Genomic DNA, 19,008 nt, shown 5'->3' on the forward strand with positions numbered 1-19,008 from the left:
TAGCTCCTCTGTTTACAAGCTGTATGATATTGGCAAATTGCTGGACAATCTGAGTCTTCATTTCTAACCCATATATGGGGATAATAACGCCTACAGCATAGATTCGATTAGTTAGACTAAATAAGTCTATAACACCCAGATAATAAAAATAAAAATATGCAGTAGTTAGTTACAGGTATTACTATAGGAAAAATGTAATATACACTCAGGTGAGCAGAAAATCAAAAATTGTTTCTTTGAGGCTAAGAGAAAGCTCTATTTAGAAAGATTCCATTTTACTGAATATTGATCAAACAGCAGGGACAGAAAGGAAGTATTTATAATCTGTCTTAATTAATTCCCTGAACAGATACTTTCTCAACAGCTAGTATATGGCAGGCAATATGTCTGGTGAAGATACATGCAGCAATGATTAAGTCTTTGCCTAACTGGAATTTAAATAGTGGGATTCAGTTTCATGTTCTTATGATATTAAGACAGCTCTCCGGTATCTTTATTTTTCATAAGTGGTAAAAATAGCAAAGATAAAAGCTTTTTTTCCAGGCAGTCAATAAATAGACCCTAGGACTGTAAGCAGCTTGAGGACAGGGCCCACGTCCATCTTGCTCACTGCTGTTACCTCCTCAGGGCCCAGCAGAGTCAGCACATCAGGCAGTTAATGATCTTTTGAATTAATGAATGAACAGCAGTAAAGGGGATGTTTGGAAAGTCAAGGGCTGGTCAGATGTTTCTCACCTGCTAAGAGTTTCACTTGATTTGCTGCCTTCAGTGGATTCCCTTAGTGAGTTGTTGCTTCTGTTGGCAGAGGGTTGGAGAAGTTAAAGACTACGTGACATAATTTTAACTCAGTGATAAGACAAAACTGTTCCTCTGACTATAGCTCTTAGACAAAAGCAGATTCAAAGGAATAAGACTAGGGCACTGGCTCTTCCAGTGGAGGAAGAAGTATAGAGAAAAGCTTGAAGACAGAAGGAAATGAACTTCTTCTGGGAGTCAGGAGTAGCTTGTCTGGGTTAGAGCACAGCACAGGAGGAGAGCTGTAGGGTGGTGACTGGTTAGGGAGGCTCTTCAATGTCAGCCTGAGACCCACGTACTTAGTGCAGAGACAGTGAGGAGCTACTGCAGGTCTGTAGGCAGTGGCTTCTATGTCTGACACCAGGAACGAATTAACGTGAGCTTTTTCTCTTTTTGGCTAAAGTCAGTTCTCAGAGGCTGTCTTTGTTTAGGGGCTATGGATTTCATTCCTGTATGCTCTTTTTATAATTTCACTAAAAATTCAGCTATTCAATTATTAATAAAAATAAGATTGTTTTCAGTGAGGCTCTCATAATCCTATATGGGAGTTGTTCTACTTTCCTTTCTGACCACCCTCCTCTCAAAAGTTATGCAAGCTATTGTAAATATATGTAAATATAGAAAAATTCCATTTTTTTTGAATGGCATGCCATATAAATATCTCCATCTGGGTAAACAACGGGAAAATTTAAAATAAGCAAAAAAATGCCTATTAAGTTGACTTCTAAAAAATAAATTACTGTAGGATATTTCACTGAAATCCTTTTTGGTTTCAGTTAAACACTGTAACAGTTTTCCATCAACTCCCATGTAAACTGTCCAAAGAGGCTTTCCAAACTACCCAGTCACATATAAAATTCTTGGACAACTGAGATTCAGAATCTCAGATTCTTCTTATCTATGGCATATCTCTAATCTCAGGCCTGACTCATTAATGCAATCTATCATCTCTGCCCAGATAAACAGAACTCAGTTAATTATACAAAGAACAATTTGCAGATTCCATGTATTTTTAGAGTAATCAATTGCTCACATGTATTTAACTCTTCTTTAAAGCGCAACAGTAGATTTTAGGCCTCCTAGCAAATTTTGCAAAGGGTTACCCTTGGAGTTCGTCAACTTAGAAATACTTTTGTTCCTAAACTCTTAAAAGCTTTAGGCTGAATTTAGACTTAGGTGACAAGGTCATTTGTAGGATTACAGAAAATTAACATAAACCCTCTAAAAGCAGGGATCAAATATATTCATCTTCAGTATAGTCCTATAAAGTCAATCCCATAATCAGAGGTTGAAGTGATGGACATTTGATGAGGGAAGCCACGGTAATCTTCTGGAATGATCGATCGATTGATTGATTGATATCGATGATATCGATGATATCGATCGGACTGGGAGCAGGGGCTCTGATGTTTACTTCTGACTTTGCCTCTTTGCCTCATAGGAGGCAATTCAATCTATGTCTAAATCTGTCAAATGAGCTTAATACTACTGCCCTGGCTTAGAAGGCTTATTACAGAGTTATGACAAAAATGAAAGTGCTCTGCACATATAAGTTTTCTTGGATGGAGTGACAATGCAATGTTTTTGACATGTGATTCAGAGACTGCAATGTTATGCTAGATAACTGTTACTAGTATTTTACTACTACTATTAATAATATTAATACAAAACAGACAAACCCAGCTAACATTTTGCTACCTCAGGTTAATAAACACTAACTGAACATCTTAAGAAACTTCAGATTGTTTATATATAAGTATTATATCAGAAAGCATTATTTCAAGGTATTTGCCATATAGCTAGAAAATAAATATTACAATAATGGGTTGTTATAATACTAACAACATACAATTAGTATTATAATGCTAAGAATATAGTATATACCATGTTAAAATACTCTTAAGTTGGAGTTCCCATAGTGGCGCAGTGGAAATGAATTCGATTAGGAACCATGAGGTTGCAGGTTTGATCTTTGGCCTTGTTCATTGGGTTAAGGATCCGGCATTGCTGTGAGCTGTGGTGTAGGTTGCAGACGTGGCTCGGATCTGGCATTGCTGTGGCTCTGGCGAAGGCCAGCAGCTGTAGCTCGGATTAAACCCCTAGTCTGAGAACCTCCGTATGCCACAGGTACAGCCCTATAAAGACAAAAAGACGAAAAAAAAAAATATATATATATACACTCTAAGTTAATCTAATAATAGCACAGAATAATAATTTAAAACATTATTTGTAAAAGAAAATGAGAATCTCATTGATTTCTGCAGGTACAAACAGGGAGTGGCTGGCAGACTATTGAGTTCTTTTTGGATCTGATCTCTTATTAATTTGATATAAGTCATTGGCATGGATGCCTAGAGAACCAAGGTTTTCCAATTATCTCATACCTGGAGAGTTATGTAGCTCTCTGTGCTCAACCTTTTGGAACTTGTGGTTTGCTCATTTGTAAAATGGAATAAATAAATCCTGCTCTGTCTTGTCTCAAATAGTTGTGATAATTAAAGAAGACTATGGATGTGAGATCTGTTGGGAATTATAAATTACTACATGAATGTAATTTTGGGTAACATGCTGCCTTAATTTCTGAATAGAACAATTATTATTTTCTCGATGTCAAGCTGTTTTACTTTTGCTTAACTCCTCTGTTTTCCTATTGTCTTCCTGGTGACGTCAGACACCCCTCAAAGTTACTAAAACCTCAGCCTCCCAGAGGTTGTCCCACGTAGACAATGTGATGGCCAGCTGCCCTGAAGCACGCTCAGGCTTACACGGCCACGTAGGAGACGCCCAGGGACGGTGCTCTCTCGTCCTCCTCTGTCTTGCCCAGAGGCACGGCCGGCTCCTCGTTGATCACGCTTCTCAACTCCTGCAGAAGCTGTTTCAAGTCCCTCGTGGGGTCTTCCTTCGGGTTAGGTTTCAGAGAGTGCTGAATGAAAACAGTTTACAAGACAATGACACTGTGTTTATTCAGATTCAAATGCCATTTCCTACCATAAAATTAATTCAACCAGTGAACAGAAATCATGGACGAGAAAGAAGCAGAAATAAAAAAACCTGTAATCTTACTACTCGGGGATAATAATAATATATAATATCCAATCAATAATCAACATAGTGTTCTAATTTACAAATATACATATACCTACTTATACATATATGTAAACATATTTATAAATTAGTACATACATGTAGGATCAGACTATACACATCTATTTTTAAATATTTTTTATTTTTTAACTTTAACAATGTGGTATGGACATCTTATCATGCCATTGAATATTTGCAACTACATCCAGGCAATATAATTTCAATACTTTGATAAGGGCTGAACTAATTTTATAAAGGTATAGAAGCTTAGAAGCATGGAATTCTCTAGTGATGAGTTAATCACACTCCACACTTTACTGATAAGGAAAAAGATTATCCAATATTTTCAAACTATGTTTGTTGGGGAGTAATATAAACAGATTTTCAGATAGGTAGTATTCTTCAATGAATACTTATAATGTAAGAAGGAGTATAGATGTTCCCAATAGGCACAAAAAGAGAGGAAATCTACTGACAGGCAGAAGGTGCCCTGGTGAGCAGGTGGACTTAGTGGAGGATGTTCATGGCTAGAGAGGCAGCGAGCATCATCAGGCTATTGCACCCCAAAGCGTCTGTCCCAATGGAGAGTGAGTTATTTATTTATTTATTTATTTATTTTTGTCTTTTTGTCTTTTCTAGGGCCGTTTCCCGTGGCATATGGAGGTTCCCAGGTTAGGGGTTAAATTAGAGCTGTAGCCACCAGCCTACGTCAGAGCCACAGCAATGCAGGATCTGAGTGCATCTGCAACCTACACCACAGCTCACAGCAACGCCAGATCCTTAACCCACTGAGCAAGGCCAGGGATTGAACCCGCACCCTCATGGTTCCTAGTCAGATTCATTAACCACTGCGCCATGATGGGAACTCCCCAATGGAGAGTTAAAGCTGCCACACAGACTGGCTGCTGAAGGATGAATACGGCATACTTTTTGTTCTTTGGGCTTTACTTTTCTAGGTTCCATGTCGACCAAGTGTCGATGTGACTGGTGACACCCCCACGATCCCCTTCCCTTCCTACTCCCCCTGATAAACCACATAAAATATCCAGCTGAAGATGTCAAGAGCTCTAACAAACTGAATGTGAAGTAAGTATGATCTTTTCAGTTTATGATGGGCACCTTACCCCAAAAATTACCATGATGAGTTCAGAGTTTCATAAATTAGACTCCATTAAATTATTAAATTTGATGTCATTAATTTAAAACATATGAAGGTATGAACCGTTTTTAAGAGACTTTATTTTTTAGAGTAGTTTTGGGTTCACAGCAAGAATGAGTAACAAAGGTACAGAGATTTCCAACGTACACACACACTGATCCCTCACATACTGAACTATTTTGTCTCTGAGCAGATCCAATTTCACCAAACACCGGTTTTGTTGTGGCCCTAAGCCCTGGTGGGTATCATATTTGATGTGGAATAAAACTTCAAAAACATTATCATACTGCAATATTTGGTCACTTTAGTTTTAACCTTGAAATCTCAATATAACACCTGGAACTCATATCTTCTGCCCCCCTAGAAAGTTTACTTAATAAGCTTTGTCAATTATTAAAAAATTTAAGCCTTTGGTATTTATTATAAATTGTCAGTATAATAACCTACAAACAGGAGTTCCCGTCATGGCCCCAGCAGTTAATGAACCCGACTAGCATCCATGAGGCCTTGCTCAGTGGGTTAAAGATCTGGCGTTTCCATGAGCTCTGGCGTAGGGTGCAGACATGCCTCGGATTGCTGTGGCTCTGGCGTAGGCCAGTGGCTACAGCTCCCATTTGACCTCTAGCCTGGTAACCTCCACATGCTGCGGGTGCGGCCCTAAAAAAGACAAAAAACAAACAAACAAACAAACAAAACCAGAAAAAAACCTTACAAACATATACATGTGCTTCCCTCCCACTCCCCAGGATCATGGCACTCAGGTTCTTTGACAGCAACTGGTGCTTTATGTTAAAGGAGGCAAGAATATACAATGGAGAAAAGACAGCCCCTTAAATAAGTGCTGCTGGGAAAAGTGGACAGCCACATGGAAAAGAATGAAATTAGAACACTTCCTAACACCATACACAAAATAAACTCCAAATGGATTAAAGACCTAAATATAAGACCAGATACTATAAAACTCTTAGAGGAAAACATAGGCCAAATGCTCTCCAACATAAACCACAGCAGTATCTTCTCAGATCCACCTCCTAGAGCAATGACAATAAAAACAAAGATAAACAAATGGGACTTAATTAAACTTAAAAAAGTTCCTGTACAGCAAAGGAAACCTAAACAAAACGAAAAGACAATCTATATATAATGGGAGAAAATACTTGCAAATGAAGCGACTGACAAGGGATTAATCTCCAAACTTTATGAACACCTTCTACAGCTCAATACCAAAAAAACAAACAAGCCTATCAAAAAACAGGCACAAAATCTAAACAGACAATTCTCCAAAGAAGACATACAGATGGCCAAGAAACACATGAAATGATGTTCAACATCACTCATTATTAGAGAAATGCAAATCAAAACCACTCTGAGGTACCACGTTACACCGGCCAGAATGGCCATCATCAAAATGTCTACAAACAATAAATGTTGGAGATGGTGTGGAGAAAAGGGAACCCTCATACACTGTTGGTGGGAATGTAAATTGGTGCAACCACTGTGGAAAACAGTATGGATTCCTCAGAAAACTAAAAACAGAATTGCCATTTGATCCAGCAATCCCACTCCTGGGCATCTATCCAGAGAAAACCATGACTCGAAAAGATACATCCATGACTCAAAAAGATACATCCAGTTGGATCCTGGCCTAGCACAGTGGGTTAAAAGATGGGTCGTACTCCAATGTTAACTGCAGCACTATAATACAATAGCCAAGACATGGAAACAACCTAAATGTCCATCGGCAGAAGAGTGGATCAAGAAGATGTGGTACATATACACAATGGAATATTACTCAGCCATTAAAAGGAAAGAAATAATGGCATTTGCAGCAATATGGATGGACCTAGAAATTATCATGCTAAGTGAAGTTAGTCAGACAGTGAGACACCAACATCAAATACTATCACTTACATGTGGAACCTAAAAAAAGGATACAAAGAACTTCTTTGCAGAACCGACACTACTCACAGACTTTGAAAAACTTATGGTTTCCAAATGAGACAAGATGGGGGGTAGGGGGATGTGCTGGGGGTTTGGGATGGAAATGCTATAAAATTGGGTTGTGATGATCATTGTACAACTATAAATTTAACTGAGTAATAAAAAATGCTATAAAAAGGAAAAAAGTAAACAGAAATATAAAAAAATATACAAAAGCTTGAAAAGCATTCAATTAATATCAAGATTCATTTAACAATTGATCATAATCAGCTCCATGATATTCTCTTACTGTGATTTCATCCTAATATTCTTTAAAACTTTAAAATTTGTGTTGTTCCTTCAATTAAAATGTAAATTTCATATAGACAAGGACTGGTTTATCACTGTCTTTATATACTGCATTTCAAATAACCCATTCTTGGCTTGTGTATAAAACCATGAAAATATAAAGTTGGAGGGGTCTCTAAGATCAATTAGTACTAGTCCCATCTCCAGTCAGAAACGATGATGAATTTTCTCTACGGGATCCCAGCAATATACTTATCAGTATATTGGGATCCTTCTCTTGTTCACCAAAAGCCAAGGAAGGCAGTTTAATTTTTATATGGTTTTAATCCTTTGCAAGAAAGGCTTAAACTGCATCTTCCTTCATACAAATTTCATCCCCCTCATGAAGGAACAAGTCTAACACCAAAACCCTTTAGAAACAGATACTTATTGCATTACTCCCAACTTCCCCTCCCCAACTACACTTTCTAACACACACCCAGGCTATAGCTTCTCAATTTATTAACGCTTTGAAATGACTTGGGGGTGTCCCCACTGTGGCTCAGTGGGTTAAGAATCTGACTGCATCAGCCTGTGTTGCTGTAGAGGCAGGGGTTTGATCCCGGGCAAGCACAGTGGGTTAAAGGATGGGTCGTTGCCACAGTAGCAGTGAATGTTGCACATTGCAACTCAGATTCACTCCCTGGCCTGGGAACTTCCATATGCCTTGAGTGTGGCCATAAAATAAATAAATAAATAAATAAATAAATAAATAAAAATTAAAAGCAATGACATGGGCTCACAATTTCTCACCACTTTGGCTGTGCTTCTTTTTGCCAGACTTTGGTTAGTTGATGATTCTCTTAAATGCTCATGTCCGAAAATGAAATAGAGAATCCAGCGAGAGTCTGAGCAGAGAAGGGAGGAGAGCTGTCTCCTTCCTTGATCCAACACTATCCTGCTGACTCAGACTGAGCAGGTAGTCAGCTAGGCTCCCCAGGTCTTTTCCACAAATTATTGATGAGCCACATTTTCCATGTCCTGTAACTTTGTATTTTGTGTATTTAGTATCAAGTTCAAGACTACACCTATCCCAACCAAACCTTCTCTCATAGACTTGGCCCATCATTTCAACTATCATGATAAATAAATAGAGGCACCATTTATCAAGTGCTTGTCATGTACTAGGCACTCCATATATGATTTCATTTAAACTTTAATCTTCAAACCACCCAATAAGGTAGAAATCATCACCTCCACTTTAGAAATGAGAAAACTAATGTACAGAGAGGTTAAACAACTTGCTCGAAATCACACAAGGGGTAAATGGCAAAACTGGGATAAAAAACACCATCTGTTTGTCTTGAAAGTCCATGATCTTCCTAATGTGATACACTGACTAATTCTCACTGGTATAATTATTAGAAAATGTGATCAGTTTCTAATGAGATTTCCAAATATAGGGTCATAAAAATCACAAAATTACAGAATATGGACAAGGATTAAACTATATAGCTGAGCATCTGACCTCAACATACTTACAGTCTAGTTATTACTACAAAGAGCAAATTAGATCCAAAACAAGCAAAGAAAATAGATAATAAAATTTAAAGCTGAATTCAAAATGGAATTGAAAACCGATAGAGATAATCAATGACCCAAAAGCAGGTTCTTTGGAAAGATCAATAAAATTAGTAAGCCTCTAGCCAGGCTAAGAAAAAAGAGAATACAAAAATTACTAACATCAGAAATGAAAGAGAAGTTTTAACATTAAAAACATAGTAAATGAATATTATGAACAACTCTGTATACACAACTTTGAAAACCTAGATGAAATGGATCAATGCCTTCAAAGACATAATTGCCAAAACTTATATAAGAAGAAATAGATAATTTGACTAGGTATCTATTATAGACATTAAATCAGTAATTGATGATCTTTCAAAACAGAAAGCACCAGGCTTAAATGGGTTCACTGCTAAACTCTAACAAACATTTAAGGAAAAAATTACACCAATTCTTTATAATTTCTTCCAGAAAACAGATGTAGAGGAAATATTTCCTAATTCATTCTATGAGACCAGCATTACCCTGATACCAAGGCCAAAACACTGTAAGAAAACTATAGCCCACTATCTCTTGTTAACATCGACATAAAAATATTCAACAAAATATCAGCAAATACAATCCAACAATTTATTTTAAAAATTATATCCCACAATCAATTGGGATTTATGCCAGCTATACAAAGCTAGTTCAACATTCAAAAATCAATTAGTATAGGAGTTCCAATTGTGGCACACTGGGTTAAGAATCCAACTGCAGCAGTTTGGGTTGCTGTGGAGGTGTGGGTTTGAGCCCCAACCTGGTACAGTGGGTTAAAGGATCTGGTGTTGCTGCAGCTGCAGCACAGGTCACAGCTACAGCTCAGATTCACTCCCTGGCTTGGGAACTTCCATATGCCACAGGAGTGGCCATAAAAAAAATTACTATAATCTATCATCATCAACAGGCTAAATCACATTTTCATTCAATTGATGCAGAAAATGCATCTGACAAAATCCAACATTCACTCATGATAAAAACTCTCAGCAAAGGGCCACTTACGACAAACCCATAGACAACATGATACTCAACGGTGAAAAGCTAAAAGCCTTCCCACTAAATTCAGTAACAACACAAGGCTGCCCACTCTTGCCACTTCCATTTAGCATAGTATTGGAAGTCCTAGCCATAGCAATTAGATAAGGAAAAGAAATAAAATGTATCCAAAAAACCAAATTCGAAGAGAAGAGGTAAAACTGTCACTATTTGCAGATGACATGATACTCTATATGAAGAACCCTAAAGTTTCTACCCAAAAACTGTCAAAATAAATGAATTCAGCAAGGTGGTGGGATACAAGATCAATATACAAAAATAATTCCATTTCTATACATTAATAATGAAATACTAAAAAGAGAAAGTAAATAAAAACAACTCCACTTAAAATTGCATTCTTGGGAGTTCCTGTTGTGGTGGAGTGGAAATGAATCAGACTAGTATTCATGAGGATGTGGGTTTGATCTCTAACCTTACTCAGTGGGTCAGGGATCCAGTGTTGCTGTGAGCTGTGGTGTAGGTCGCAAATGCAGCTTGCATCCCACATTGCTGTGGCTGTAGTGTAGGCCAGCAGCTGTAGCTACTATTTGACCCTTAGTCTGGGAACTTCCATATGCTATGAGTGTGGCCCTAAAAAGCAAAAACAAAACAAAACAGAACAAAATATATATATATATAAACACACACATATAAACATATACATATAAACATATATATACATAAAAACATACACACACACAAAAAAACATATATACACACAAAAAAAACCATATATATATATATATATATATATATATACCCTCCCAAAATAAAATACCTGGGAATAAACTTAACCAAGGATGTGAAAGACCTATACTCTGAAAACTATAAAACATTGATGAAGAGATTTAAGATGATTCAGAGACAGAGTTCCTGTTGTGACTCAGTTGGTTAAGGACCTGACATTATCTCTGTGAGGATATGGGTTTGATTCATAGCCTTCGTTAGTGGGTTAAGGATCCTGCAAGCTACTGCACAGGTCGCAGCTGCGGCTCAGATCTGGTGTTGCCATAGCTGTGGTGTAGGCTTCAGCTGCTGCTCCAATTTGATCCCTAGTTCGGGAACTTCCATATGCTGCAGGTGCGGCCATAAAAATTTTAAAAAAAAGATTCAAAAAAATGTAAATGGTCTTGGAATGCTCTTGGAATGGAAGAATTAATGTTATTAAAATGGCTATACTATCCAAAGCAAAGGAGATTTAAAGCAATTGCTATTAAAACACTCATAACAGTTTTCACAGAACTAGAATGAATAATCCTAATACTTATATGGAAACACAAAAGACTCCTAATTGCCAAGGCAATTCTGAGAAAAAACTACTATAAAGCTATCAAAACAAATCAAAACAGTGTGACGCTGGTACAAAAAAAGGCACATAGATCGATGGAACAGAATACAGCCCAGAAATAAACCCATGCACCTATGTCAATTAATCTACAACAAAGGAAGCTAGAATACACAATGGAGGAGCTCCTGCTGTGGCGCAGTGGGTTAAGAATCCAAATGCAGCAGCATGGTTGCTGAAGAGGCACGGGTTCAGTGGGTTAAGGATCTAGCATTGATGTGAGCTATGGTGTAGGTCACAGATACAGCTCAGTTCTGGCATTGCTGTGAATGTGGTGTAGGCTGGCAGCTGCGGCTTCAATTTGACCCCTAGCCTGGGAACTTCCATATGCCTCAAGTGCAGCATTGAGAAAAAATAAAATAAAATATAAAGTTCATATGGGAAGGCAAAAAGTCCAGAATAGCTAAGACAACACTAAAGGCCAACAAGGTTTGAGAACTGGCACTACCCAAGTTAAAGATTTACTGTAATAAGATACTGGTAAAAGAATAGACAAGTAGATCAACGGAACAGAATAAAATAAAGAGCCCAGAAATAGTCCCGTACAAATACAGTCCACTCATCTTCAACAAAAGGGCAAAGACAATTCAATAGAGAAAGGGCAATATTTTCAACAAGTGGTGCTGGAACAACTGGACATTGACATGTAGAAAAAAAATAAGAAGCCAGATGCTGGCCTTATATCTTTCACAAAAATTAACTCCAAGTGAACCACAGACTTAAATGTAAAATTCAAGACTGTAAAACTCCTAGAAGATAACACAGGAGAAAATTTAGATGACTGGGGTTTAGTGATGGTTTTTTTTAATTTATTTTTTATTAGGGTATAGTTGATTTACAGTGTTGAGCCAATTTCTGTTGTACAGCATAGTGGCCCAGTTATACATATATATATATATATATATATATATACACATATATATATACACATTATTTTTCTCACATTATTTTTCATTATGGTCTATCCCAAGAGACTGGATATAGTACATTGTGCTATACAGTAGGACCTCATCACATATCCATTCTAAATGTAATAGTTTGCAACTACCAACCCCAAACTCCCCATCCATCTCACTTCTTCCCCTGCCCCTATTCCACCCCTTGGCAAGCATGAGTCATGAAATAAAAGTAGTAAGTTGGATTTTATTAATTTTAAAAACTTTTTTTTTCTTTAGAATGATAATGTTAAAAGTGGAAACGTAAACCATAGACTGGCAGAACATCTTTTCAAAACACATAACTGATGAAGGACTGGGTCACAAAAAACAACAAAAAAAGAGACTCTTATAACTCAATAGTAAGAAAACAACTCAATTTTAAAAATGGGCAAAAGTTTGGAACAGACATCTCACCATAGAAAATATGCAGATGGTAAATAAACATGAAAATATGCTTAACACCATCTTTCACTAAGGAGTTTCAAATTAAAATGACAAGAAATCACACTTTACTCCTATTAGAATGGCTGAAATCCAGACACTAACCAAATGCTGATAAGCATGGGGAGCAACAGGAACTCTCATTCACTGCTGGTGAGATTGCAAAAATGGTACAGTCACTTTGGAAGACTGCTTGGTAGTTTCTTACAAAACTAAACATGCTTGGAGTTCCCGTTGTGGCTCAGTGGTTAACGAATCCGACTAGGAACCATGAGGTTGTGGGTTCAATCCCTGGCCTTGCTCAGTGGATTAAGGATCCAGCGTTGCCATGAACTGTGGTGTAGGTCGCAGAAGCGGTTCGGATCCCGCGTTGCTGTGGCTCTGGCATAGGCTGATGGCTACAGCTCCGATTAGACCCCTAGCCTGGGAAGCTCCATATGCCGCGGGAGCGGCTCAAGAAAGCAAAAACAAAAACCAAAAAAACCTAAACAAGCTCTTACTATACAATCCAGCAATCATGCTCTGTAGTATTTATCTCACAGAGTTGAAAACGTGATACCCAGGCAAAACCCGCACACAGATGTTTATGGCAGCTTTATTTATAATTTGCCAAAACTTGGAAGCAATCAGGACGTCCTTCGACAGGTGAATGGATAAACTGTGGTACATTTGTATTATGGAATGTTATTCAGTGAAAAAGAAATGAGCTATTAAAGGATGAAAAGATATGAAGGACTCTCGCAAGCATATTGCTAAGTGAAAGAAGCCTATCTGAAAAGACTACTCCATGATTCCAATTACATAACATTTTGGAAAAGACAAAACTATGAAGACAGCAAAAAGATCACTCATTGCCAGGGGTTCAGGGGAAGGGAAGCAGAGAAGATGAAGCCACAGGGCATTTTTAGAGCAGTGAAATTATTCCGTATAAACCTGTAATGGTGAATACATATCACTATACCTCTGTCAAATCCCACAGAATGTATAACACAAGGAATGAATCCCAAATGTAAACTATAGACTTTAGTTAATCATGGCGTACCAATAATGGCTCTCTCAACTGTAACAAATGTACCACACCAGTGCCTAGTGTGAGCTGCTGGTAATAGGGGAACAGGTGAGGGAGGGGCAGAGCAGAGGGATCTCTGGGAGCACTCTAACTTCTGCTCAATTTTCTGTAAAGCTAAAACTATCCTTAAAAATAAAGTATATTAATTTAAAAGGAAGAAACAGAAACTGTGAACTTTGGAAGCAAAAATGACAACAAAAGTCTTATCAAATTTATATATTTATCAGTAGGGTATGACACAAGAGTGGTCATTATGCTACACTCTTCCCATTACCATTTGACCATCTTATACACAAAATTGGCAGTTTGTTTTTGCTTTAATATGTAGTTATTTTTTATTTATAAATGAGTTTGAACATTTTTTCATGTTTACTGGCTATCTCCATTTCTTACGTGAATTTTGTATCCATAGCTTTACTATACTTTTCCAGTATATGCTATCTTCATCCAGGTATATTAAAACTCTCCATATTATATATGTTAACCCTTTATTTACTAGAAATATTTTTCTAGTATGTGATTTCATTTTGTTTGTGGTGGTTTTGTGATTTAAGAAGTCTATTTAGGAGTTTTATCTTGGCTCAGGGGAAACAATCTGAATAGCATCCATGAGGAGGCAGGTTCCATCCCTGGGCTCGCTCAGTGCATTAAGGATTTGGCATTGCCATGAGCTGTGCTGTAGGTCACAGATGTAGCTCGGATCCTGTGTTGCTGTGGCTGTGGTGCAGGACAGCTGTTGCATTTCCGATTCAACCTCTAGCCTGGGAACTTCCATATGTGGCTGGTGAGGCCCTAAAAAGACAAAAAACCAACCAACCAACAAGCAAAAAATATTCTTTATATACAATTCCTGTCTGGCTGGTAAAGAAAGAGTGACACACAAGTTCTTCCTGAAGTTACTGGAACCCGTTCAAAGGATCTTGCTTTTCCTGACTCCAACCCTTTGACTCTCAGGATACACAATGAGGCTATTTCTAGGGGACACATATTTTCAAGTCAAAACTTCTACAGGCTTTTTGGTTTTAAGGGAAGAATATAACCTTATACTGGTGTTGTTAAACTTAGGGTTTACTTTGTGATTTTATTAGCTTCCTATTACATTCTGACTCTGAAATGTGTTTCCGAAATAATTTGCAAATTATATCTCTAATGCACCTCCATCTTCTCCAAATATTGCTCTCTAATGGCCTTGAGGCCATTACAGGCAAACCATGAGTTACGATGTAAGATAAGTAATGTCTAGGCAGAGTGTGGCCTTCTCAGCTGGTCCCACCTCCGTTCTCCAAAGATAGAAGATAAATGTAAAAGCTAAAAATAAAAGCTTGATCTCATTCAGTTTGAATTAGACTATTCTATTTTGAGAATGTCTGACCAAATCCATCTCTTATAGTACTTATATTCCTGTCAGAGGACTGTAATAAAAATGGAATATAAATATACTATTTGAAATATAAATATATTATTCATATTGCGTACTAAAATGGTTGAGTAGGAAATAAGACAAAGGTTATAAAGTCTTGTTGAAAATTCTGTTCACATTATAGGTACTTCGGTGACAAAGATCAAGCACAACTAGTAAATTACAGTGCAAGCGAATAGAATCTGATATATAAATAAAATAAATTATATTATCCTGGAAAAATTTTATTTTCATATGCTAAAATACCCTTTAGCTGAAACATTAATCTAAAATACTTCTACATCAAGCTACCAATTATATGCATGTGTATCCATGTATGTATGTGTATATACATATACAGACATATATGTACATGTTGTAGGTGTTTGAACTTGGACCAAATCATATAATACAATTTTTCTGGTTCTACCATTTTCTCACCTATAAACACTAGAGTAATCAACTGGCTAATTTTTAACGCCTCTGGACCTCCAAAACACTATGATCCTCATTTACAAAGACCTTATTCACTATTAGTTAAGGTGGAGTATCTATTTACATCATTTACTCATTTTTTTATAATCAGCACTCAACAATGTGGTGTAGAGAATCGGTATGGTATAACTGGTTAAGAAGACAGGTTCTAGACTCAGGCTGTGTTGGTTAAGTCTTGGCACAAACACGTTCTGGGGGTGTGAGCTCTGTAAGTCACTTATTTAGCTTCTCTAAGCTTCGGTTTCTTCCACTGTAAAATAGGTATAATGCCAGCACTTACCTCGTGTGGGCAGTTGTGAGGAATAAATTCTATAATCTATGGAAAGTACATTGTCCAGTGCCTGGTGTTTAGTAAATAATGACTATCAGTACAATCACAGAACAAGATGACTAAACTGAAATGAGATAAATGAAGGGACAACGCAGAACGATGCACACAGGAACATTCTTTTTTTTCATTTTTTTATTACTCAATTACATTTATAGTTGTACACTGATCATCACAACCAAATTTTCTAGCATTTCCAACCCAAACCCCCAGGAACATTCTACTTTTAAACATAAGACTTGACATTTATTTCTGCTCTATCTGAGGCCCCACTAAAATGACACTAAAGAAATGAACAAGGATAAAGAGGAAAGGAGAGATAACATTAGATGAGTAAGGATGATAATATTTTGGGAGATGGAAAGCAAATGGGTAATTTACAACTAGTTTAGCAGAACAAAGAAAGCTACAACATCAAGTACCTGCACAGAAGCAGCCAAGAAGCAACAAGCTGTTCTGCAAGAGTATTCCAGCAAGACTGAGGACATGGAGGCCTGGGTATTTTCAAAGGCCGGGGCAAGACTGGGTGGCAAAGGGGAGGATTGGCTAACAGTTTATGGCAGAAGCTGTGAGAATCCCAGATATGTTCCCCATGTAGTCAGGTTAGAGTTCATTCTTTTCCCCTAAATAAATTTATAATCTCTGGGTGAGGTTGAACCAAAGGATGTTAAGTTCCAGGATATCTGGTACAGCAGGAGTAAGACTGCAAACTGAAAACACAAGCATTAAGTAAGAATGTTACCCCAGATTCCCTGCCCGACTCACCCCTCGGAATACTGGCAAATATTTATACCTGTTAGCCAGTAGTAAGAGAATCGCTCTTTAAGGGAACTGACGGAACCGAGAAAAAAAAAAAATCTAGAGATAATTTTTGGGTTCCTCAGTTAAAAAGTAATATCTAACCATCTACTAGTTGACAAATCCTATGAACCTTACAAAGTGCTTTTAAGTGGCTTTTTAGGGCCTCAATCTTAAATATGAATGGACAGCCAATAATCACTAAACACTGAAGGTAAATCTCCAACATAAAAGACAGATATCAAAACAAACAGAAAAAATGAATTTAAAGGAGCTCCTGCTGTATGTAGCACAGTGGGTTAAGGATCTGGAGTTGCTTCAGGTGCAAAATGGATTCAACCCCTGGCCTGAGAATTTCCATGTGCAGCAGGTGCAGCCAAAAAAGAAGAAGAAAAAAAAAAAAGAATGGAAAGAAATAGCAATAATTCAGGTAATAGAGGAAATTTTGAAAAACTTAAGTTAATAATTATCCTTAAATGGAAATGAAAATATAGTGTATCCACAAAAGAACATAAAACAATACGAAGAGAAGATTTAAAAAGAACAATAACAAAAAAGCCTTCTGGAAATTTAAAAAAAAATACGATATCAGAAAAAAAAATTCAATAGATGTTTGGGAGACAGAGTTGAATTTTCTTAAAAGGTGGAAATAAAATATGAGAAGATGGAGATTAGAAGTCAAAATTAAAGAGCAGTTCCCTGGTGGTGCAGCAGCAGGGAAACAATTCAGCACTGTCACTGCAGTGGCTCAGGTCAATGCTGTGGCACAGGTTTGACCCCTGGTCTAGGAACTTCCACATGCCACAGGCAGAGCAAAAAAAAAAAAAAAGAGAGAGAGAGAGAGAGAGAGAGTAAAGAATAAATCGAGGAGTTCCCGTCGTGGCACAGTGGTTAACTAATCCAACTAGGAACCACAAGGTTGCGGGTTCGATCCCTGGCCTTGCTCAGTGGGTTAACGATCTGGCGTTGCCGGGAGCTGTGGTGTAGGTCACAGACGTGGCTTGGATCCTGCGTTGCTGTGGCTCTGGTGTAGGCCGGCAGCTACAGCTCCAATTAGACCCCTAGCCTGGGAACCGCCATATGCTGCGGGAGCAGCCCAAGAAATAGCAAAAAAGACAAAAAAAAAAAAAAAAAAAAAAAAAAAAAAAAATCAAGGAGGCCTAACAGGTGACTTGACTGGAATTCCAGATTGGAAAAACTGAAAAAAAAAATGGAGGGAGAAAACAATCAAATAAATGATATAAGAGAATTACTGAGAAAGAACTTAAGCTCCTACACAATGAAGTGAAAAAGGCCCCCTAGCAGAAATCACCCTGAAATGAATACCAGGGATTAAAAAAAAAGACTCTCAAAGCTTTGAGAAACAAATTAGTCACATAAAAAGGTCTTAGAATCAAAATAGCACAATAGCAACAACATTTCATGCACCAATCAAACATAGCGAAGAGTAAAGATATTTTCAGACATGCAAGGTTTTAAAACACTTAATGAAATGCACCCTTTCACAGTAACTACTACAGTATATGTGCCACCAAAAAAGAGCGATAAAGCAAAAAAGGGAATTAAACCTAAAAAGCAGAAAACAAAATGAAAGGAATTCCCTTGATAGCGGTAAAAGGAAAATCACAGAAGGTAAGCAGGCAGTAGTCCTAGAGAACAACCAATGGGAATGGGGAGAGGAGGGCTCCAGAACAGACTGATAACATATTATATACACAAAGAAAGCAACTGATAAAGTATGACTATGCCATGCCAAACTGTGCCACTTTGGCATGTGGATTATTTTGAGCTGAAGGCAATCAAGACCCAGTAGACTCAGTAAAAACTTACACCGTTCCCTTAACTGCCTAAAAGAATTTAGATAGAGCCTGTACCAGAGAGTTATTAACAGATAACCTTTTTTTTTTTTTTAATCTGAAAGACTTACCCACATGGCTGGGAAACTGATTACCAAACATCTGCTCTTCTCGTCTCCTCGGGAATGATTCCCCTCCCCTAAAGCCCCAGGCCCCATTCCATTCCTCAGCACAGGATGGAATATAAACCTCAACTGCCTGACCTGCTCTTGAGTCTCATTGTCTTTGTGGGGCTCCCATACATAACAAAAGGAAATTTGTTTTTCTCCTTTTTTTTTTTTTGGCCACACCCGTGGCATGTGGAAGTTCCTGGGCCACACGGGAACTTTTTGTTTTTCTCCTGTTTTCTTTCTGTTTTCTCCTGTTAATCTGTCTTATGCCAATTTAACTATTAGACCAACCAAAGGACTTCGAAGAGAGGAAATTTTTCACCCCCACACTTTGCTCACAGCA

At 37.6% G+C, this 19,008-nt stretch overlaps 1 protein-coding gene across 50 annotated transcripts in view; it reads right to left on the minus strand.

Annotated features, from left to right (window-relative positions):
• CCDC158 (coiled-coil domain containing 158) overlaps window positions 1-19,008 on the minus strand; it is a 99,537-nt gene that overhangs the window by 11,521 nt on the left and 69,008 nt on the right. For 40 of the 50 annotated variants that reach the window (XM_084972569.1, XM_084972561.1, XM_084972566.1 and 37 more), the window contains 2 exons: window positions 3,561-3,718; window positions 736-795 (listed from right to left, as the gene is read on the minus strand). In XM_084972569.1, the coding sequence (XP_084828695.1) occupies window positions 736-795; window positions 3,561-3,718 (218 nt within the window). The remainder of the gene's footprint in view (window positions 1-735; window positions 796-3,560; window positions 3,719-19,008) is intronic. The other 10 variants (XM_084972570.1, XM_084972554.1, XM_084972571.1 and 7 more) reach the window with 1 other exon arrangement.

Source organism: Sus scrofa, chromosome 8, assembly GCF_054392235.1.
Source record: "Sus scrofa isolate SSC_HxYL_T2T_F1_AM1 chromosome 8, Sscrofa_HxYL_maternal_Yorkshire_Landrace_v2.0, whole genome shotgun sequence".
NCBI classification, from domain to species: Eukaryota; Metazoa; Chordata; class Mammalia; order Artiodactyla; family Suidae; genus Sus; species Sus scrofa.